The sequence below is a fragment of the Eschscholzia californica genome, unplaced genomic scaffold (genome assembly GCF_041429995.1).
Source record: "Eschscholzia californica isolate CP2 unplaced genomic scaffold, dmEscCali1.0.p SCAF_2, whole genome shotgun sequence".
Taxonomy (NCBI): Eukaryota; Viridiplantae; Streptophyta; class Magnoliopsida; order Ranunculales; family Papaveraceae; genus Eschscholzia; species Eschscholzia californica.
In genome coordinates, this window is record NW_028238309.1 from 66356875 (window position 1) to 66379184 (window position 22310).

General features: G+C 36.9%; 6 protein-coding genes across 6 annotated transcripts; 3 read left to right on the forward strand and 3 right to left on the reverse strand.

The window, feature by feature from the left end:
• Nucleotides 1-688: 688 nt before the first annotated feature.
• On the reverse strand, nucleotides 689-6000 carry LOC147560495 (RNA-binding CRS1 / YhbY (CRM) domain protein). The gene is made up of 5 exons (XM_086662648.1): nucleotides 5223-6000; nucleotides 3602-4088; nucleotides 2968-3369; nucleotides 2695-2848; nucleotides 689-2548 (listed from the first exon to the last, which is right to left on the reverse strand). Exons 1-5 carry the CDS (start codon nucleotides 5366-5368, stop codon nucleotides 2520-2522), a joined length of 1218 nt encoding a protein of 405 aa, XP_086518774.1. The 5' UTR covers nucleotides 5369-6000; the 3' UTR covers nucleotides 689-2519.
• LOC147560496 (uncharacterized) lies at nucleotides 1243-2382 on the forward strand. The gene is made up of 4 exons (XM_086662649.1): nucleotides 1243-1558; nucleotides 1695-1731; nucleotides 1817-1938; nucleotides 2037-2382. The coding sequence occupies exons 1-4, from the start codon at nucleotides 1331-1333 to the stop codon at nucleotides 2097-2099; spliced, it is 450 nt and encodes a 149-aa protein (XP_086518775.1). The 5' UTR covers nucleotides 1243-1330; the 3' UTR covers nucleotides 2100-2382.
• Nucleotides 6001-6781: 781 nt separating the features above from the next.
• LOC147560497 (oligopeptide transporter 5-like) lies at nucleotides 6782-10040 on the reverse strand. Its single transcript, XM_086662647.1, has 5 exons — nucleotides 9693-10040; nucleotides 9163-9614; nucleotides 8819-8916; nucleotides 7899-8736; nucleotides 6782-7808 (listed from the first exon to the last, which is right to left on the reverse strand). The coding sequence occupies exons 1-5, from the start codon at nucleotides 9712-9714 to the stop codon at nucleotides 7002-7004; spliced, it is 2217 nt and encodes a 738-aa protein (XP_086518773.1). The 5' UTR covers nucleotides 9715-10040; the 3' UTR covers nucleotides 6782-7001.
• A 611-nt stretch (nucleotides 10041-10651) lies between these two features.
• Nucleotides 10652-12862, forward strand: LOC147560498 (uncharacterized). The gene is made up of 2 exons (XM_086662650.1): nucleotides 10652-10786; nucleotides 11090-12862. Exon 2 carries the CDS (start codon nucleotides 11103-11105, stop codon nucleotides 12330-12332), a length of 1230 nt encoding a protein of 409 aa, XP_086518776.1. The 5' UTR covers nucleotides 10652-10786; nucleotides 11090-11102; the 3' UTR covers nucleotides 12333-12862.
• Nucleotides 12863-13925: 1063 nt separating this feature from the next.
• LOC147560499 (actin-related protein 8-like) lies at nucleotides 13926-20584 on the forward strand. The gene is made up of 12 exons (XM_086662652.1): nucleotides 13926-14613; nucleotides 15431-15516; nucleotides 15721-15791; nucleotides 15940-16007; nucleotides 16168-16229; nucleotides 16633-16730; nucleotides 16821-16902; nucleotides 17321-17463; nucleotides 17829-17977; nucleotides 18485-18618; nucleotides 18717-18835; nucleotides 18983-20584. The coding sequence occupies exons 1-12, from the start codon at nucleotides 14249-14251 to the stop codon at nucleotides 19064-19066; spliced, it is 1461 nt and encodes a 486-aa protein (XP_086518778.1). The 5' UTR covers nucleotides 13926-14248; the 3' UTR covers nucleotides 19067-20584.
• LOC147560500 (pentatricopeptide repeat-containing protein At5g48910-like) lies at nucleotides 19326-21778 on the reverse strand. The gene has a single exon (XM_086662651.1). The coding sequence runs from the start codon at nucleotides 21649-21651 to the stop codon at nucleotides 19972-19974; it is 1680 nt and encodes a 559-aa protein (XP_086518777.1). The 5' UTR covers nucleotides 21652-21778; the 3' UTR covers nucleotides 19326-19971.
• Between the last annotated feature and the right edge of the window lie 532 nt (nucleotides 21779-22310).

Consider the following 22310-nt stretch of genomic DNA (forward strand, 5'->3'; position numbering starts at 1 on the left):
AACTATACTTTCTCAACGTTCGACTAAAATTCTTTTGATATTAATCTCTGAAAAGTTAATTATTCATTCAGTTAGTTATTCGTCCGACTATTCTGAGTACACACAACTCCATCCACAAAAAAAAAAAGAACATAGGATACCAAGCTCCTAATTATTATTGCACGGTATCTCTTTTTCCGTTAATCAATCCAATGCCCAAAAAGTCCTCATTAATCATCGATTCGATTCTACTCATGGAAAAATTTAGGGTTGTTAAACAAGAGACAAAAGAAAGAATAGAAAAAAAGAAATGATGAAAGGGATGATGACTTATTTTTCTATGCTATAATAAATAAAGAAAGTTATGAGAAAGAAAAAAGAGATCTTTAGAGAGACGTTTGAAAGTGTTTGTCTTTTTTTTTCTTCTTCCCTGGCCCCATTCAACAACTTTTATCAGTCAAAAGATTTATAGATACACATAGAGAGAGAGAGAGAGAGAGAGAGAGAGAGAGAGAGAGATTTTTAAAAATGGTTCTGGTGTTTGATTTTGAAAAGATTAGTGGTAATTGATTAATCCGAATATTAAAAAGTTACTTAGTACTTTAAGTTTAGTACGTAATCGTTTATCAACGTACAAAGTGTAGATATTTGATTGTCGTTCGTAATTGACTAGGACCACCCATCACATACAAATGTGGATTCTCACCAATTTTAGACGAAAAAAATTGTTATTTAACATCTTCTAATAATTAAAAAAGTTAATAAAACAAATTAACAATTGTTTCTAAAAATTGATATAATACATCTTTGTGGTGTGAAGACGGGTAGTCTATGAACGGGGAGGGAAGTTCTATAGCCCCCATCCAAACCGATGTGTCTCAGCTTAGTTCGACCAGAAAAGCGTCCAGTTTTAGGCGAGGTGGTTGAGTTTAGACCTATTTGGCCAAAGGGGCCAACCACAGCTCGAGAGCTGATGTGGTTGACTTCCACTGGTCGGGACATCCGGACAAATGAGAGTCGTCCAAACGAGTTGGAGCCGGCCACATCAGTTTCACGCTTTGATCGGCTCATTTTGGGGGCAAATAACATTTTTTGTATTGAGCTGGATACTTCAACTTGATCTTGGAGGGCAACCCCATTTTTATTGTTGTAGGTGTGCTATAGAGCCCAACTTTGAGATTGCGTATGGAAAGGGGCGCCTATAAAACTGTCCTTGACCTTGATCAACCCACAAGACTGGGTTGCCTTCCTCTCTTGCCAACTCTACTTTTATCAAAAAGATAAGACTATCCAACTGAAAAATGAATCCAAGCCATAAAACAAGTTAGCAAGTTTTGGAGAGAGAAGGGTTATGGCACTGAGGACTACTTCCTTCTTCTCTGCAACAATAATTCCATCAAGAACTCCATCTCCTCATCTACCCTCTAGTATCTTCTTTTTCAGTACTAATAACAAGTTCAAAGCAATAAGAATTAAAAGTAATGCTGTTTCTGGTATGAAAATCTCTGCGTCTCTTCGACAACCTCTCGATTTAACAGAGGATAATGTAAAGCAAGTCCTAGTTGATGCTCTAGACGAGGCAAGTTAGTCCTTTACCATCTTCTTTTATGATTTCTTACCAACCCACATTGACAAACGAATAAGTGATGAATATATAGAGTACTTGGACCAATGGTTGATGAATGTTTAACTTATTTCCTCCATTTTTTTTACAGTTCGGACATATCTTTGACAGATCAATTGGCATGACAGGTAAATAATATCATCCACTCGACTTCTTCATGTGTTCTTATCGTATAGACTTGTAAGTATAATTCAAGTATGTATGTTTCTTCAGGAGAAGTAGAGCTATCTGAAGTAGACGGACCATTTGTGAAGATAAGTCTTCGAGGACGATTCTGGCATGAGCGTTCGATGGTTTTAGCCAGACTTGGTAATTATCTCAAGCAGAGAATTCCTGTAAGTATCTGTCTTTTCTTCAACAATCTTCTTCTATTCACTGTTCTTTGTCAAGAAATCAAATAGAATGATAAATGGGTTGTATTTTATATACTCAGGAAATCTTGGAGGTGGATATTGAAGATGAGAAACAATTAGATGACAGTCCTGAAAACTTTTAAGTAATCCAGGTGTTCTTCTTGGGTGGTTCTACTTCCTTCAATTTGAACTCGGAAGGTACAGATTTCGCTGGATATTGAAGACCAACATTATTAACTGCCTTTGTGCCCATATAAATGTTGTCAATTAGTGAGTTTATCTTCGAGGCTTCATAAGAAAAAGATGCTTCTTCTTGATGATGCAGTGATTTTGAGCTGTATATTGACGATCCTGATGATGTAGTGATTTTGAGCTTTTGCCCCATATATAGATTCAGTTAATAAGAGAATGATGCTTTTTCCTCAACTTCTTTTGTTACCTCTGATACCCTCATGAGTCATGAAGATGGCATCCACTGGAGACATCTAAAAAAGCAACAACAATGTGGCCCTCAGCCAGAACTCGACGTCTGCCCGTTTGTTTCCCTCGTGAAGGATAGCTTTTCAATCCGTTGATTCCATTCGATCTCCACCTATCAGGGAAAAATGAAGAGAAATTTTGATTTCATAGTGAACATTTCCGACTAAAAACTCCATTTTATGTTGAGAAATTTGGCTCAGGTTTTAAAAACAAGTTATAAGAAATATAAAATCGACCAATTTTCTAGGAGAGAAGTACCATGATATGTTTTGCTGGAATCTTCTTGGATAGCCTCTTTGTTCTTTTTGTATCGAGCGACATGCTTATGGTACTCATCTAACTCTTTCTCCAATTTCTCAATGAACACACTCGTGTGTTCGAGTGATTGCTCAAATCTATATTTCTCCAAAGCCTGAAACAGCAGTTTGAGAAAGTGATCAAAGAAACTCTAAGGGGCTTGAGATCAACATCGACCCGTATAATACCAACGAAAGCCACACACAAGACAAGATCAGACCACATAATATTTACCTTGTTCTTGGACAGAGTATCTGGCGGTGACATAACCGCTGGTTGCACATAATTTTTTCCACGATAAAATATTATAGTGTTGTTAGATTTTATGTCAATAACAATGCCTCTACTCAGCCGTGAAAGCTCATCTGCATATTCGTGAACCTGTCCAGGTTTGCAAGGCTTGCAGATAACTTTTACAGTCTCGTGCTTCTTCCAGTGTAGATGCATATTGAGAACTACACCTCCAAAGACTCCACGCCTCCCAACAGGGACGTAATTCTTCTTTTTCTCACCAGTTCGCTTTAGGTAGAATTTTTCCTCATCAGTCAGAATTTCAGGGTCATATGTTTCAGCCGGAAGCTTAGGAACCTCAAATTTCCTCAGCTTTTCAATAAGCCATTCTTCCTTTCTTTTTGCCTGAGATGGAGAGGTAATGTTAACCCATCATGTTAAATTTCATCGTAGATTTAGAGCCCAAGTATCGAATAAGCGTGAGTTTCGATAAGAAATAGTGAAAGGTCATAATTTACTAATTTGGGGGACCAAAGTCATATTCTTTCATGGCCGTGATGATAGTTAGTAAATCTAGTAGGAGCAACGAATGAAAGGACTAAACAGGAAAAGGGAAAACAATAGTAAAGTTACAGACCTTTTCAAGTTTATACCTAATCCTAACTTCTGGATTTGGGGATGTTATCTTCTTTTTGGCCTTGAGGCGATACAACCTGAGCTCGTTAACTTTTGCCTTTTTCGACATCTTCAGTCGTTTGGGCATTTTCTTCCCACTAGCTCGTGCACCATTTGTGTCGGGCTGTGACTTATCAAAACAAAATCTAACCACATCACTGTTAGTATCCAGTGAAACTGATGCATCGCTCATAGATCTCGTGTACTGATGCTTCAATCTAACTTCATGGTACTGATAGAAACTTGATCTTGGACTAAGCCAAGAATGAAAGGAAGCAATTACAGAAAATGGTGATTCCCCAGAAGACCTCGCTCCCACAGCCTCACAACTTCTAGAGTCTGAACGTACAATGTGTGTAGAAAATTGTGAAGCGGAAATGATATTTCGTGAAAATGAGCTTGGCGCAGTTTCAATTCCAAATGAAGACTGTGACAGACAATTTCTGCACCTGCATATGGAAGTTACATCCAAATTACTTATTATATAATCTGTAGAAATTATTTATCTAAAAGTAACACAAAAGAAAATATATGTGGTTATTTGACTAATGTGGTGTTTGTGTTTCTAAGCTCAGATCTGAATGGTCTGAATCTTCTGACTCGGGTTTGTTTATTTTTGTCTGGCTCGTGCATCTAAGTCATCTTGATGGCTGACTCGGGTTGATTTTCTGGTCCATTTGAGTCGGACATAACTTAAGTATGAATCAAGAATATATTATCTGAAATAACCTAAAACGTTTATTGTACCTCGAACAAAATGACTTAGACAAAAAAATACTGCCTAAATGATAATTTCACATATAAACTAGTGAAAATAAATTCGTGCAAATTCAAATGCGACTTCCTCTGAGGTGGATCCCGAGTTTCAACTAAGAAAAACACAAAATTCAAAAATTTCTATTCATGCTAAAGAGTGAATGAATTAAATGTTCTCATTATTTGATGAGAAATGGTAAAGATGCTACAAAAATAGACCTAAATAAGAATCAACATTGATACATCAAATACGATATGGTAAGCTCGATAAATGCCGAAATTAAACCCGCGCGCCTAAAGCCTAACTAAATTACTAACCTACAGCCCATCTAACTACTTTATTTATACCCAAGTTCAATAAATCCTGGATTTGCACTTCCACTGGATCCAACCTGGAACCTCCGAATTGCGGAGTAGATGCACTACCAACTGGTCAACCAGTTGTTGGCGGAAGATTCATGTTGGTATTGCAGTATTGCTTCTTTCATTACAATATGGCATTTCTTCGAACAGTTTGCGAGCATAATCGGAATTCTCTTATGTGCCTCAAAGCATATTTTGTTAATTTCTCCTCTGATACTAGTTTTTAGGAGGAATCAACATAAGTGTCATGATCATTAAAGATACTCTAGCCTAATGGGTGTCTAAATATCTATCAAGCGCCTCAATTTCTAATCTCATAACAGAGAAAATGAAATTTTGCAGAGATTATATGGTTTGGGTGTGATGGGATTAAGCAAAAAAAAATGGAGATAACCCACATTCAATGGGGTTATGGGTTTCATTGGAATGGAGTGATTTGGGAGATTGAAGTATAAAGCACCTACCTTGAAAGAGATTCCCACCCAAGTTGAGCTTCAGTGTTTCTGGGCAATGTCCATGGCGATTGGTAAACAGGAGAAGTTATGTTGAATATTGAGATATGAGTTCCAAGTTTCTTCTTTTTTAGCAACTGTTGCAACATTCTCATCATCCTTCCACACCAACCACCTCTCTCTCTCTCTCTCTCCAACTTCCAAACTGTTTATGTTCTTGTGGGTTGCAAACTGTTTATATGGACACAAGCAGTGGTGTCACTTGGGTTGGACCGTCCTGAGCCCCCGACTGAGCCACCCCACGGCAGGGCGATATCACTTGAGCTCTGCGCGTGGCGCGGCCTGACCTGGCCAATAGAGTAATGGCCACGTTGGGCCAGCTTGGCCTATGGCTATCGGCATGACAACTTCTAAAAGATTTTTACTATATAGACGGATTGGGCGGCTGGGCCGGCTTGTTAGCTTTCCTGCCCTGTCCTTACACGAGCGATATCAACCCACCCTACTTCTGTTTAATGGCACGGGCGAGTCCGAGACAAGCCTCAACCATTTGGATGGGTAACCCATCTTATGGTTTCCCCTACGGAGAGCTTCTTCTTTCTTTTCGTGAACAAAATAAAATGTTCTAGGGTAACACACTCTTTTGCCTAGGGGCGTCAATAAAGCTTTTTGGGAGCACTTTTCAAACTTCTCAATAATTTGTTCGAAGAATATAGGATTACACAGGGCGACAAAATATTAATTTAGCCAACAACCCTTGATTGTAGTGGTAAGAGGTTTGGTCTTCCACATTAGAGGTTAAGGATTCGAGGGACACTGACAATTAAAAAAAACATTAATTTAGGATAGATACCAATTCTACCCTAAATTAGAGGTGAGATCTCTAAGAGAACAGGAGAGATGTCAATTCTACCTCTTCGCCAATAAGAAAACAATATAAAAGATAAATAACGAGTGATGCTAAAGAACAAGAAAAACCAGACAAAATCTAAGGGAAAATTCTACGTGGTTTGTAGCGATTCGTTGTTTAGTGGATCAGAATCATCTAAAACACGAATCACGATATTCCACGTAAGATTTCTGCTTAGAGGTCGGCTTATTCTTTTTTGTTCCCTAACATTTTTGATAAAGAAAATAATGTTCAATGAAACTTTCTTCCTAACCTTCCACAACCCCCAAAGCTCATCTTAACTGTTTTGGGGCACCCAACCTAGTTGACACCAATGTAGACAACCATCTTGGACCCAATTTGGTTGGGGGTTTTTCTAGAGAGTGCGTATAGGCACCCCTGAATTACTGTTGAAACGCTTCCCTCTTTGTGCCCCACAGACTGGATAGTCTGAGGGCACTCAGACTGAGTTTAGTTCGTGTAACCCAAGGTGCTGCAACCGATTCAGGAAAGACTGTTGTGATGCTCGACCGGAATATCATTTTCCTTGATGTGCATGTGGATCGGGTTTCAAACACCTCCTTCCCGAAGTAGTATCGTCTTCTGTGCTACGTAGGTGTTTTAATGCTAATGCATGTTGTACTAAGTAGGTGTTTTAATCAAAGCTGTTACAAATCAAAGCTGGAAATAAATCTCTTTCATAAAGGCTTTGAGGGACTAGCCATCACAAGTATAACCTGTTTGTAATGGGCTTTTCGTGCTCAATCGCTACAAATAGGTACTTTATAACGCTCACATTGGCCATTGTAAGTAACCCGTTACTAACTGTCATCACAAAATTGAGAGGGGACATTAATATCAAATGGGACATCTGTATGAAATTTATTTAATAAACAGTACAACTAATGAAGAACGGGGCAACCATCGACAGTAACGCCGGGGGCAGTAGGGCAAGTAGCAAGAGGACAATGATCATCCATATCTAATCCCCACCAATTCAATCCATAAATACCTTCCGCACCAAGTGTAATAGATGTTAGAAGAGCCACAATTGCAGCCCCTAGTGAAATTCCATTACATAAATCATAGTTATACTTAACCCAACCTTTGTTTTTCCTATACAAAATGCACTTGAAAAGGACAGCCATCGAAAACCAAGACCAAAAATGTATTGCAGCCGTTGGAGGTGAGCCTGATACAGCTGAGAAAATTACAGGTACATTAATAAGCCTAATCCACTTCTTGTTAGGAAACTTCTGCCCGAGTATCCATGCTAAAAGAGTTGCGAAAACTCCGATTAAAAAGAAGTAATAAATATTCTTGTATTGGCCGTAAGGTGCAAAAACATTGGCAGGGCCAACTCCTCCCCATATCATGGTTTTACTAAACATTCTGTGCTCACTTGGACATGTCCATGGACTTCCCATTGGAAGCTTGTCTACGTCACAAACGTTCTTGACATTTCCCAATAGCCACCATAAACAACAGAGGCTCATCGAATATGAGATGAAAGAGCCTACAAGTTGAGCGAAGAATAATGACCTCGGAGGAATCTTCATGTAATGGCCAATCTTAAGTTCAGAAATTATGGTCGAAATTGTAGTTGAGGTGCACCAGCTATAACTTCTAAAAGCCAAGTTCGCAATAGGGTAACCAGGATATAGTGAACCCATTACTAACTCGGAAACACTATAAATATCCAAGCCTCCCTGCAAATATTATAACCAAGTAGCTTTCTTTATCAATAACTACAAACAAGATATTAAGAAGTACTGTAAATAACTAGATGAAATACGTACTTGGCCAGTAGTAGCTTCGATAACACTGGTAGGTAGGGTTAGAGCAAAAGGCATAAAGTACCCCAATAGAACTCCCCAGTACGGGATTTGAAAATCGGTACCCAAGTACATTGAGTTAAATATAGCAAGAGAAATCATGGGAATTAGAATCATGTAAAACCACCATTGTGGAATGGGTTTGTATGACTTGTTCATTAGCCTATTGTGGACATCATTGAATTGGTCTTTGCCTTTTAATGCCTTCTTGAATATGACCCAACTCTCTTTACCATGATACAGAATGAAATAAGTCAAAGAAGCTGTTTCAGCTGCGAAACTAAACCCAAAAGAATATACGAGGTAGATACTCATATAAATGATTGAGTAATTATCATAAGCTTCTTTATCAAGGGTTAAATTGTCATTAACAACACGGGAGACATTGTATTCTTGACCCTTTGCATCATAAAGACCACTGGAGAAGAATGGATACCTCTTGGCGTTGTAGACATTAGACAAATATGAGATAGGGACGATTATATATGCTATTAATATGAAACCAACCATTGTATTTACAACCGAAAACATTGGAATAACTAAGGGATTTGTTAAGAAACCAGTTATGACATTCCAATCTAGTGAGAAGGATCCAATGCCAAGACCATGAAGACCGGAACCAATTTGTTGGGCGAAAACCGAATTTTTCCAAATCAAACAGACAAGTGAAATGGTCCCAATAGAAGGGAAGAAATAGTTTGGGATGATATGGTAGGCAAAGCTTGAGACTGCTACTATCATGAAAAATTGTCTTCCTTTTAGTTGTCTTTTAACCCTCGGAGTATCCGCTTCGTGCAACAACCTACATTAAGAAAATGTCCTTTACATTAGATAGGAGAGAATGAAAGAGAGAATAAAAGTTAGTGTGAGATAGAGAGAGGGACCTGTAAAGAGAGACATCAAGAAGAGTTAAAGGCCACCACATATAAGGGGAATAGACGAGGAACTTGGTGAATATTCCAGCAAATCCATAACCAACCATCTGGTAGAACATATTCATATTTTCAGTAGTATAAGTTCTGTTAGAGTCAAGTTCTCCTAATAAATAAATGAGTGTTACCTCACATTGAGGTACAGAAGTTTAGTGATTCAAAACTAAAACAAAACTTTGATTTATTAAAACAATGTAGATCAACAAAAGAAAACAATTCATAACAATTGAATCCCATACCTACGAAAAAAAAAGTTATTAGAAAATAGTGTTACGAATAAAAGTCAAAGCACTTACCAGAGTGGTTTGAATTAACAAAAATGATGCCCAAAAGCTAATGTCTTTGTGATAGAAGGCCTTGGCTATCGTAATGATACTTAGCGCAAATGGGTTAGACAGTCCCGAACTTGCAAGTATATTCAAGACAACATGTTCTTTAATATTGAAAGGACCCGGGTTTGTCGAAAAGGACCAATTTATGATTGGTATTCTTATGGTTTTTGCAGGAAGTATTGCTGCTAGTAGCTTTCCAATTACGAGGGTGAAAATCGTGACACATGAAGGGTCTAGGCCGATGGGATTCTGGCGGAAACTCAAGAATTGTGTTATAAATGCCAATAAAGAGCACGTAATAGGACCTATTATCCAAGTTCGAAATGTTAAGACAGGCAATGTAGGATCATCTGTGATGGGTACTGTCTGCCTCACTGCCTCTATTGGGTTGTCATTTATTTCTTCATCTACATCATCTGCAAATCAACATTATCAATTGTTAGATGAATAAAGAAGAATAAGAAAGAGAGAGAAACAGAGAGAAAGAGAGAAACCTGGGTTTTCTCTGTGCTCCATTAGTTTTTGTCAATGGGTTGTTTGGAGATAGGATTATTATAATATAATGACCATCATAATTAGAAGGAAATTTCTACCAAGTTTCCTTAATCCCTTGAGATTCATGGGTAAGGAAATATTCATATATCTCCATAATATTTGATGGAAAGAAGCAAAGAAGGCAAGTCTGTTAGCACTTAGCACCATCCATCTGCACCAATATGTCTAGTTGTAATTCCAATATGGGACAGTGTATATTAACATAACCAGTCTAGGGTTTCTCTCCATAGTAAATGGAGTTCATAGAAGTCCCTGGTTGGTGCAAGAGTAGAGAAGATAGTGTCATCGAGGTATAAGAAGGTAAAGATAAAGATGTAATGTGTGTGGTGCCTATAAAAGTCCCTGGTTGGTGCCTTTGTAATACAAACAGAATTATCTGTTTAGGTAGTTGAGAATAACTAATTCTGTTATTTTTCTATATCTCTCTATCACTAACATTTGAGGAACTCTATAAATAGCTCAAGAGCTATCTTGTAATTCGATTGAAATCAAATGAGAATTCTATCTTTGCTTTAGTTTCTATTATTTTTAACATGCTATATATCCGTAAGGATACGAGTTCAACTTTACAATTATTATCCATTGTAAATTTTGAAATTGATAGTAGATTCTTTCTCAAATGAGGAACTAACAATATATTATAAATAACTCTATAAATGGGGATTGGGGACCGACGGATAGGGGTGGCGCCATTTTGCCTTTCCCGCCGTTGGTGGTGGCCCCGCCTCAAACATAGAGTCCTAATTGTCGGGGCTAACTGCTAATTCCACCACTACCCTCATAATTTCATAGAATTATTTTAAGTAAAATTCAACAACCCAATTAAGAAACAAACAAGATTTTTAATATGATTTGATCTTCTTACCAACTCTATAGTACTCCATAATAATAGTATTCTAAATCAATTCCAAAAGACCTAAATCGCCTATCCCATTCACACCCACTCCATCAATCTCTCTCTTAATGTTTTTAAGTCAAAGAGGAATTCAAGAAGTTAGATGGGAGTTGGAGATCACCATTTTCAATCATATAGGTAAACCCTTGTTTAATTGAATCACTTTCAATGAATTTTAAGTTCTTGGTACTAAAGTTTTGATTATATTAGTAAAGGGTTATCAAAACTAATCTTCCTTGTTTACTTATTTGATTTGGTTTGGAGTTCATCACTCTGTACAAAGTTCTTTCATGAACCATAACAAGATAATCAATCTCTCCACCCGAATCGAAATTTCAAACGATTTGAATATTATGTTTTCCCTCATCAAACTTGCTCATTTATAACACTTGGGTCTCTCTTATATATCGAAAATTCTCTAGTTCAATTCATATTGTGCAGCTAGAAGATAGGAATGGGGTGTATCTCGTCGAAAATCATAACAAGATCTAGGAGTTACCAAGAAGAGTTGAATCAGAGTTTTCGACAAAAGGATAACGGTTTACCAGTACTAGAGGAATTGTTCGTGCCTAAAAATGGTAACGATCATCGCCAATTTCTTACTCTTATTCGCTGTACTAGTTCTAGTAAGAAAAACACGGCTGAAAAGAAACACCAAAGTGGGTTTCATCCTAATTCAGAGTCCTCCTTTGAAGATGTCGTTAGACCATCTCTTGTGTCGTCAAGTTCGGCCGAGATTATTAACTCATGGGAGTTAATGGATGGCTTAGATGAACAAGACATTCAACTAGTCTCATCACCAAGAGAAAATCAAGAACTTGATTATCAATTGACTAGAAGAAAATCTAAAAGCTTTCATTGGGTTGTTGAGCATGACTTGTCTTCGTCAACAGAAGATAGCTTCTTCGAACAAAAAGACCACCGGTCGAATACGACTGACAAGAACAATAGCAACATGGGTGTTTCAAGATCAAGAAGTTATCATTTCCACACATTACAGGAGTATGAGGAAATGGTTGAAAGAAAGAGGCGGATTCAAGCACGCGAGGTAGATATAAATTCCGATATTTCAGTCATATCCATGAGCATTACAAGCTGTGACACTACTTCTGATATGACAATAGATAGTGTTCAGAAAGTCGATAACGTTGGAATAATTGAGGAGAAGGATGACAAGTATCGCTTACTAGCAGAAGTTGAAATCAGTAAGGATAATGAAGAAAACCCGAGATATACTACTCTTGAATCAGTCAATCGGTCCATTAATGCAGAAATTGAAACGATAGACGACGAATTTAGAGTTCAAAGTAGTAAAGAGTATATGAACGAAAAGGGATCAAAAAGGAAAACAAAGGGAAAAGAACTAGCATCACTTAGTGTATCATCATCTTCGTCGCCCACGATTGAGTTCCCAAAGATTGGAAGTCTTAAGCAATGGGTTGATGATAAAGTGGGGGAAGAACAAGTAAACAACTCCTATTACTCTTCAGAAGCTTACGTAACTCCGAAATTTGGGAGTTTTTCAGTGCCAATAGTTCCGAGGGAGAGAAAGAGATATGGTACTAGTAGTAGTGGTGATCACTCTGTATTTGAATCGGAAATGGTGGCGGATTTTGAAAAGGCGATGCAACAACTTCAAGTAGATGAAGAATCTGTACTCCGACAAATTGAGGAGGATTCATAGATACCTCATCCTCAAGATAATAAGAAGGAATGAAGGAAGATATCAACTATCAGTCTCTCTACTCACTTAAAAGCGAAAAAAGGGTACCTTATATATTGTTGATGGGTATAAAATTTCTATATAGATCAAGTTCAATTCATATCATATCTTTCCAAGTTCGAAATAATAAGGCCATCCGAACTCCGAAGGTAATGAGATGGAGATGCTTCATATATAAGATTATAGAGCTTCTGATAATCATAGAGATTCAAGGAAGAAGAAGAAAGTGTCGACGACCATTGCCAAACAAGTAGGGATTCTTTGGTAGCTTGCATCATTAAGTTTACTTCAAAGTTATGCAAGAAGAACAGAAAAAAGTCATATTTCCTTTGTCCTAATTCATACTTTAGTATGTCTCTTTCGTTCTACTTGTTCTCATATATATTGTGAAGATTGTTTCATTTTTCGTAAATTTCTTGTTAAACTTTATAGATATTTCTACTCTAAAGTTATTTGACAAGAAGGGATGTACAATAATCTATTTTGATGCCTCTAGAGTCTTTTTTGCCATATAGCATGGGATTGTTCAATTTATCGTGTTGTTTATAAATGAAGTGAAGGATATCATACTGACAAGCTAACCACATGAATTGCTTTGCTGCATCTTTTTTTCAATTCATTATCATCATACTAAATATAAATAAAAGAGTTAGGAATTTTTTCAAAACCCACCAAACAATATTCAATTCAAAATTTGTTTTCCAAGCTTGGTGAAACTCATACGACATCTCTCAACACAAACACGGAAAGTAGTCCTTGAACTAACACCATTTGAATAGACGAATGCGAAAAAGTGATCCAATTATTTTTCTTTCTTTTAGAACAGGAATCAAACAGAAATGATAAATATTCTCTATATATATTAACACTACAATAACACTTCCTATGACACTCCAGACAAACTCTCCTGCACATAAATTTAATGTGAACACTATATGGATTTAACACCTAAGTTCCTAACATTAGTGATATTTTTTTCCTCATTAGTTGAATTTGACTTGTCTGACTCGCCTAAATCTAATTTATCTGATTCAAACTGACCCACATTCATATGTCGTTCAAAAGGTCAAACAAAAACATTCTACTATTTGAATCTAGTCAATAAAAACAACCACTACTTCGAACACATATGAATTATCTGGTGTGAAACTTTGACGTACATAAATATAATGTGCACACTATTTCGAAGGAACATCTAACACTAACACTATTTTTTCTTCATTACTTGAATTTGACTCATCTGAATCTAAATTATTCGATGCAAATAGGCCCACATTCATCACTCATTCAAAGGGTCAAATAAAACCATTCTACAGTTCGAGTCTAGTCATTTAAAACATGCACTACCTCAAGCACGCATGTTACGTCAACATTGAATTTAGAAGTAATGCGATTGCTAGAGAACAAAAAAAACGAAGTAAGTTCTGATTAAAAATCCGATGTGCCTATTCGTAGTTCGCGTTTTCGATCATTCTAATCCAGTGAAGTGCCAATCACGAGAAGCCACCTAGATTCCTACCCACAATCTTGGAGATTTTTCTTGTTTTTCTAGCATTTATAAGTGAGAGTGTCACTAAAGTGTTTCTCTTCACCCATATATACACACAAGTATTTCCCACGTGAAGATAACCAATGATTAATAAATGGGAGGGAAAGATCTTGAGGCTACGAGAGTGTCAACGTGTTCCCACCAACAAAACGTGCAACTTTTATCTACCCATTGGCTCAAATTCAACCCCCCCAAATTCTCAGGTAAACTCAATCAATCAAAAATCCAATTCCAACACTCTTCAATTTTCAATCAAAACCCTAAATTAGTATAAGCCAAGTCCCCAATTTCAAAAATAGTACTATAAAGAATTTGAGATCATTTGGAAATGGCTATGTTACTGAGAAAGGTGTGGGAATCAGTGTTGAGTAGATCAATTCAACCTAATTCTGTTTATGGGTATGAGAGAAACAGGAATTTGGAGTCTGTTAATGGTGAATCTTCATCTTGGTCATCATCATCATCATCAATGGGAGTATTTGATGAGATACCCTTTGATATATTCATTCAAATTCTTAAATTTATGGGACCTAAAGAAGCTGCTAAGCTAAGTTTAGTTTGTAAATCATGGAGATATCTTGTTTCTGATAATCGTTTATGGGTTTTCTTTCTTCAATATAATCCTGTTGATTCTTCTTTATGGGATACTATTGTTTTTGCTGAGAAACACTTGAGATCTGGTTACCCTCTTCAGTTAAGTTCTTCTTCTTCTCACCCTAAATTTCAATCATTTTACTACTATTACTGTTCATTCTGGTAATTAAACTAATTGAGAATTTAATTGAGTTTATCTTGAACTTAAGTTTCTTCATTATTGAGGAAAATACTTATGGGTTCCCACAAAAAATTGCACAACTAAGGTATTCTTTTTTATAAGTCAGCTATGCAATCTAACTCTAGGTCTGAATTTATTGGAGTCAGACTTTTTGAATTTTGTTTGTTTGACATCTCTGAATGACTGATTGAGGTTGATTTTTTCTAAGTCAGCAATGAAATCTGACTCGAGGTCTGAATTTACTGGAGCCAGACTTTTTGAATGTTTGCTTCTTTGACATCTTCGAATGACTGATTTTGAGAGTTCTACTAGTTACCCATAGAAGAGTAATAAATTTTACAGTTTGGAGTCATTTGTATGTTTTTGAAGGACGGGAACGAGTTATCTTGAATTTAGTTTCATATCTGTGGTATGAGTACTCACTAAAGCTTGTGTACTTTGCTTACTTTATTTTCTATTTTATCACTTAATCAACTTACAGCAGGGGTTGGCTGGGGTCTATTGTAGTTTTTCTGATGAAATAACGTCGATATAATAGTTTTCGTTAAGCTTGTGAGGAAGTGTTTACTCCACTTAAGACTTGGAAGAATTAGACACAACTAAAATGAAATCATAACACTTGATGATTGTCGTACTTGCTTATTTTGTTTAATTTTTCTTTATACTTTTGTTTTTTTTTTTCATTTTGCTGCATATCATCTAAGATTCTAAATGTTTACGTTTATTATGATTCAGGACATTCTATAACCAGTCTCCCCAATTATCTTTCATGCATATTTATAGCCAACGTGCACAACAAACAGGTTCTGTTATTATTGACGGTAAGTTTACGCAACTTTGCTTCTTTTTAACATTATCTGAGTGAAGAATTTCCCGCTCCACAATTATTTTATCCTGACCTAATTTCATTAATTTTCTGATATAGCATTGCGATGTTATGTTAATGCCAGTTGATCTTTGCCCCTCTGAAGTTTCTTATAAATCCCATAACCAATTTTTATCTCAATCTTTTGTGTAATGTAAAGGTGGTTCTGGCTATTGTAAGTTCGGGTGGAGCAAATATGCTTCTCCCTCGGGGCTTTCGGCGACATTTTTGGTAAGCTTTCTTCGACAGTTGTGTCTTGACTCGAATCTTTACAAAATAAGTGAACATTCCACTGCAGATAATTCATCATTTTGTGTTTTACTTTGTTTTTTGTTTCAATTTGACATTGCAACTGTTTTAAAATCTTTTCGACACACAGGAATTTGGTAACATTGAGTCTCCTATGTATTCTAGGCTTCGACATTTTTTTGCAACAATTTATAGCAGGTGTGGATATTTGACCCCTAAAACTCTTACTTTCTGTTCTGAACTTTTTATTTTATATTTAGTCACGATGTCACATATGCTGTCTGTAAAGTGCAGTTTTTGTGTTTGAGGCTTGTTTACTTTATCATCCAAATTTAGCTTCGAACTGTCCCTTCCACAGGATGCAGGTGAAACCATCAAGACAGCCAATTATAGTGTCCCTTCCTCTCTGTCATTCTCAAGGTTAGCCGATTTTCTCTTATACGTGTCTACCTGTATCAAAATGAAGTAGAGTTTTGAAATTTAGATCCTATAACCACTGCACTGGAAAATAATAATCAAATATATCTTCCTATTGGTAATCATGATGTAAACGAAACTCAGTTGTTCGACGTTTCTACCTTAAAAGAATACCACTTTATACTTGATTTTTGGACTCCAGATAATCCATGAATTTCGTGAGGGTAATATTCATCACGAGATATATGGGAGATAATACAAATTGTTGTTAAATAAGCAAATGGGTTCTGGTTCAGTTACACATTTGATCATTTTTTACTTTCAAGGATCAGTAATGAAACATGTATCAAGGTTGAGTTTTAAGCCGAAGTGCCAAACTAATCTTTCGTATTTTGCTCTTCTCTAGATACTGAATCTGCTAAAGCAGCTAGAAAACAACTTAAAGAAACCATCTACTCGGTATTATTTGACATGAATGTTCCTGCTGTTTGTGCCATTAATCAAGTAGGTTCTATTAACCTTATCTGCTTTCCTGCCAATGGTGTTATGTAAACGGACTGAATAACTTTTTTTTCTTAATTTCTGTATGAATAGGCAATTTTAGCTTTATATGCTTCGAGGAGGACCTCGGGAATTGTTGTAAATATCGGTTTCAATGTCACATCTGTTGTTCCAAGTGAGTTATTCAGTAATTTTCTCCTTATTTTCAGTTCTAGGATATTTGTGGGAAGGATTTGGAATACTAGGTTTCAGCAATAGGCCTTAAGCTTCATTAAGAGATTTGGTTACAATAGTCATTTTTACATCATTTTAGACAATAGAGTGCAATAGTCAAGGGTACAATAGTCATTTCAAATCATTTTAGACAATGGGCTCGTAAGCCGGACATATTTTATGCACGACGATTCAAAATCACCCGGAAACAGCCATTCAGACGAGTCAGGCAAACGACTAACATTCCCGAGTCAGATTTCAGCTCTGAATTTTGAAATAGACAAAGATCACCTAAACCTACAATAGTGGTTCCTTTTTTATGTTCATTATTATTTCAAATAACCCTTCAATTTAAAGATATTCACTACGATTTTAAATAGTTTTGCGAGGTAAAGTGATGCGAGAGGCGGGAGTAGAAGTAATCGGACTTGGAGCTGTAAAACTTACAGAATTCCTGAAGGAGCAGATGCAACTCCGAAATATGGGATTTAGGTCACTATATACTGTCCGAACATTGAAAGAGGTTGGTTTACTCCCAAGTTATTTCATACAGGCTCATAAATTTGTTACTCATACTTGAAAGTTGAAACAAAATTATGGTAATTCTCATAACTCTTCCAAGTCAGACCTGCATGTTTGCATTATCCATAAATTACTTGAAATTTATTTGGTTAGGCAAAGGAAATTGCTTGGGAAACAAAGATGATACCAACAAATATTTAATATATGTAATAGTCGAAAGGGTCTATGCAGAATTAACATTTAGTAAAATGTCGGGTCAAACTTTTTCTTCGGGAGAGCTTTTGTTTCCCCACAATTTTTTCGTCTACTTTTTAAGTAGAAGTAAATGTGATTTAGTAATATTGTGGTGCCTGGATTGTCTTACAGAACCTATGTTATGTTGCTGCTGATTATGAAGCCGAATTGAAAAAAGGTACACAAGCATCATTTGAAGTCAGAGGAGAGGGTTGGTTCACTTTCTCGAAAGAACGTTTTCAGACAGGAGAAGTCCTATTCCAGCCCCATATAGCAGGAGTGTGAGTTCTCATTCTTGATTTCTATTGTGCTCCAAAATCGTTGATAACCTGCAAGTCAAATAGTAAAGTTGGTAGATTTAATAACTAAGCAATCATGATAAGTAAGCATAAAAAATTCAGCAACTTCGGTTTTCATTGGCTCAAATTTATTAAAATACATGATAATAAGCCTATATATTGGCAATCAAGAGGCAGCTAAAAATTCCCGTTAGAGATTCTTAATCGGACTAGAATTCAAATTACTTGTTGATCTCTTAAAGACGTAATCCCTAACTGCAATGTCCCTGTTATGCCTTACTGCTACTCGGCCAGGTTGCTGCCAACGTGGCATTAGATTTCCATGCGGAACCCAATGATGGTCATGCATTAGCCCAGATATATGAAATTTCAAGCTGATTTATATTGTTAAAGAGTTTTGAACTACAGACGGCATGGTTGAGTAGTTTCAACCCTCCAATCTTCTTAATGGGTAATCCAAATATATAATGTTCTCTATCAATTTTACAGGCAAACAACAGAATTGCATCATGCAGTAGCACTCTGTATGAATAATTGTCAAGCTGCAGGACTAACAGCAGATGATGGATGGTTCAAGACTGTCATCTTGTCAGGTGGAACTGCATGTCTGCCAGGATTGCCAGGTATGCCGTGTTTAAAGAGAGAGAGGGAGGGACAACAAGATGTATCGAATGATTGAATAGGATATCCTAACTTTGGTCTTTAACCTGCATCTTCTCAGAGAGACTAGAGAAGGAGCTTCAAGCACTTCTTCCACCATCCGTGTCTAAAGGAGTAAGAGTTTTGCCTCCTCCATACGGTAGCGAATCCGCGTGGTTTGGTGCTAAGATTCTAAGCAATGTAAGCTGTTTCACTTCCCCATCTGATCTACTTATGTGATTAACGCGCCGACTTCCGAGTTCTGTCACGAGAACTTCCTCATCAACTAAGCTAAATTAAAGCCCACATTCTTTTACTCCATTCATTCATATGTTTCTTTCAATACAGATGAGTACTTTCTCCGAGACATGGTGCTTAACAAAGAAGCAGATAAGTCAGAAGTCCAGACGCAACTTCATCAGCTCGTGGTGACAGAACACAAAAACATCCTGAGGTCGGTACTTTAGGAGGAGAAGGGTAGTCTTTTAAGTGGTACCCGATCTTAAACATACTATAGTTTATTGCATTATATATTTATATTCTTTAATACCATATTGTAAGTATCGTTGAATAAAAACATTTCATTGTAGCTCTTAGTCCCCATGTTCCGTAATAAGCAGATATGGTTCTTATATTAAGAAGATTGCAGTTTGTTGTGAAAAAAATCCCTTTTAGATATTTTACTTTCTCCTTTTGTTCATTTGAGTTATAATTATTTAATTAGTTTATCTCAAAGGTCGTAAACTTCCATAGTTTGGTTCTGCCTACAAGTGTACATCATTTCTCATTCGCTAACCTCCTTTTTCTTCTGTTCTTGGACGGGATCATTTATTGATCAGCTTACTCTCAGTTGCGAACCCAGATTTATAATTTGATCCCCAGATTTAAGCAATGAATATTAGGAGGAATGGCTTTAACCCAAGCTTTGGTGAGTAAATGGGGCGTCTTGGTTTAAGCCCTTCCAACCAAGTCCAATGCTCTCAGTTGAACCACCCTCATTAGTTCCTAGTCAATCCCCTTTAGTGGGTTCAAGTCGAGCTTCACTCCAAATCTAGTGCCAATATTTAGGAGAAATGGGTCATGACAATAGAGCTGAAGGCCCCATGGAGGAGTAATAGAGTGCAGCATAGCTCTGACCTTCAACTTGACTTTGATCTGTACTTTGTTGTTAGTATTAGAAGTTCCATCCCTGGCTGGTCTCTAGGTCAGCCAGTATGATCATTGGGGCCTGTCACATACACTTTGGCTACATTAGGCCTGGGAGGGCCCTGCCTCTGCAACATAACCCTTCCACCAATACCGAGATGTTGCCTCTCCGCCATATATGGAGCAAGTTACTATTTCTCTAGTTTCCTGTGGATATCTTCCAACACCATATAGATCTCTTTAGCTTCTGTATGATTAGTATCCCCCACTATGAATTCATGAACAAATCCGTCTACTTCAATGAAGCTAGACCCACAGGTAGTATTCATTTCTCTCTCCTTTATCATCTTCCTTACTTCAATTGCTTTCTGCATTTCTCCTGATGCAGCAAACATTTGTCCTCCAAGCTTATATCGATCCCCAGACTTAGGTTCGAGCTGAACCAAACGTTTAAATGCACGCTTTCCTCTCTCTAAGTCTCTGTGAGTTCTACAAGAAGCCAGTAACGAACCCCAAGTAATTGCATTTGGTTCATTCGGCATTGATATAATTAGTTCTTCGGCTTCTGCTAATCGACCAGCTCTACCTAGAAGGTCTACCATACATCCATAGTGCTCAATCGAAGGTCTGATCTTAAATCTTCTCACCATTTGATTGAAATAGTAGTATCCTTCTTCGACATATCCAACATGAGAACAAGCAGATAATATACCAACGAAGACAATAGAGTTTGGTCGAATTCCATGGTTCACCATCTCATCGAACAGTTCGAAACACTTTTGAACTTGCCCATGAATAGCAAAACCAGAAATCATAGCTCCCCAAGTAACTACATCTTTTCTCTGCATTTTCTTAAAGATTTCATAACTATCATCTATACTGCCACATTTTGCATACATGTCTATGAGAGCAGTCTTAATAGTAAGACTCGACTTAAGTCTACTCTTATCGACATATACATGTATCTTTCTACCTTTATCTAATGCTCCTAACCGAGCACAAGCGGTAACCGCACTAACCACAGTCGATTCATTTGGTGTTATATCAGAACTCATTATCATCTCTCGAAAAGCACTCAAAGCTTCAACATACATATTACTTTTTGTGTAGCCTGATACCATTGAACTCCAAGTTACTTCATCTTTGGTTACCATCTTATCGAAAAGTCTTTTAGCATCTTCGACAAACCCATGTCTAAAATACCCGGAAATCATAGAATTGTTAATAATATTATTGTTATCTTCTTCAAATTCTCTGAGAACAAGTTCTGCAGATTGGAGCTGACTCTGATCCAACGAATACATATGTATCAGAGAACTGTTTATATGAGTTTCATCAGCCGGTATTCTTCTTTTTCTCTTCGTTTTAATCACTTGACAATGAACTTGTTTACCTTCAAAGACTGCGTTTTCAATCTTCGAACATGCTTTTAGGACATAAGTATACGTATAATTATCAGGGATTAAGCCTTCTAACAACATTCTCTTGTAAAGTAAGATCGATTGATGAGGTGAGTTATCTTCAGTTAGCCCTCTGATCATGGTGTTATAGGCGAATGCGTCCGGGGAAGCTATTTTTCTGAAAACAGTGGAAGCTTGATTAAAGCAGGATAGAGACAGATAAGAGTAAACGAGCTTCCCTGAGGTTGTCGGAATGGCATCGAAAAGACCAGAAACCACTAGTTGGGCATGTAATTGGGCAACTTCACTATAAGATTGGAGCCTTTGGTGGCGTAGTAAGGAGATTGATTGAGGAATTTTAGTTGAATTACTACTGATAACAGTGGGTTTCAGGATGGAAGATGATTCAAGATATAGTCTGGAAGTAGATAAAGAAGTAGTGGGTGGAGGTGGTGGTGAAGGTAAAGCCATTAGATATATTTCAGGATGGATGGGTGAAATTTATAGTATTGTTAGGAGATTAGGTATTTGAAGTTGTGAGTTCATTCTTGTCCACAGAACCCAAATCAGATAAAGTTTAGTATTCTTGCTGGTTTTGTTGGGTAAGATTCCAAAGAATTGGGGGTGAGGAGAGAAATAGAGAATGACTAGCATCTTAGACTCAAATACTTATTTTTTGAACTCTCACTCCGCGTCTTTATTGACTCGAGTCAGGTCTCAGAATGTTTCCTTTCGTCTCATTCGATTTAAGTTCAGATAATAAAAAAAACACCTCAATGACATAGTTGGAGTAACGAAAAAAAAAAGGTCACCAAATGCTCTTGTGGGTGCCCCATTGGTGCTATCTACCGAACAGGCTGGGTTCTACCAAAATCGGACTTCAAATGTTACATATGACAGATCCGGGGTGTCAATTGTTGACAACAAATTGGGGGTAGAAACGAAATTATTATTTTTAGTTGTGACCGTAGACGGGTATAAGATTAATTTAATCGCTTAACGGTTACTTTAAATAAAATAGAAAAAAAATAATATACTAGAAAATGTGTCTACTTGTACAGTAATGACCATAGACTATTGTATTATAGTTTTAAGGTTTTCAAATAGTTATTCTTAGTCCAAATTATTAA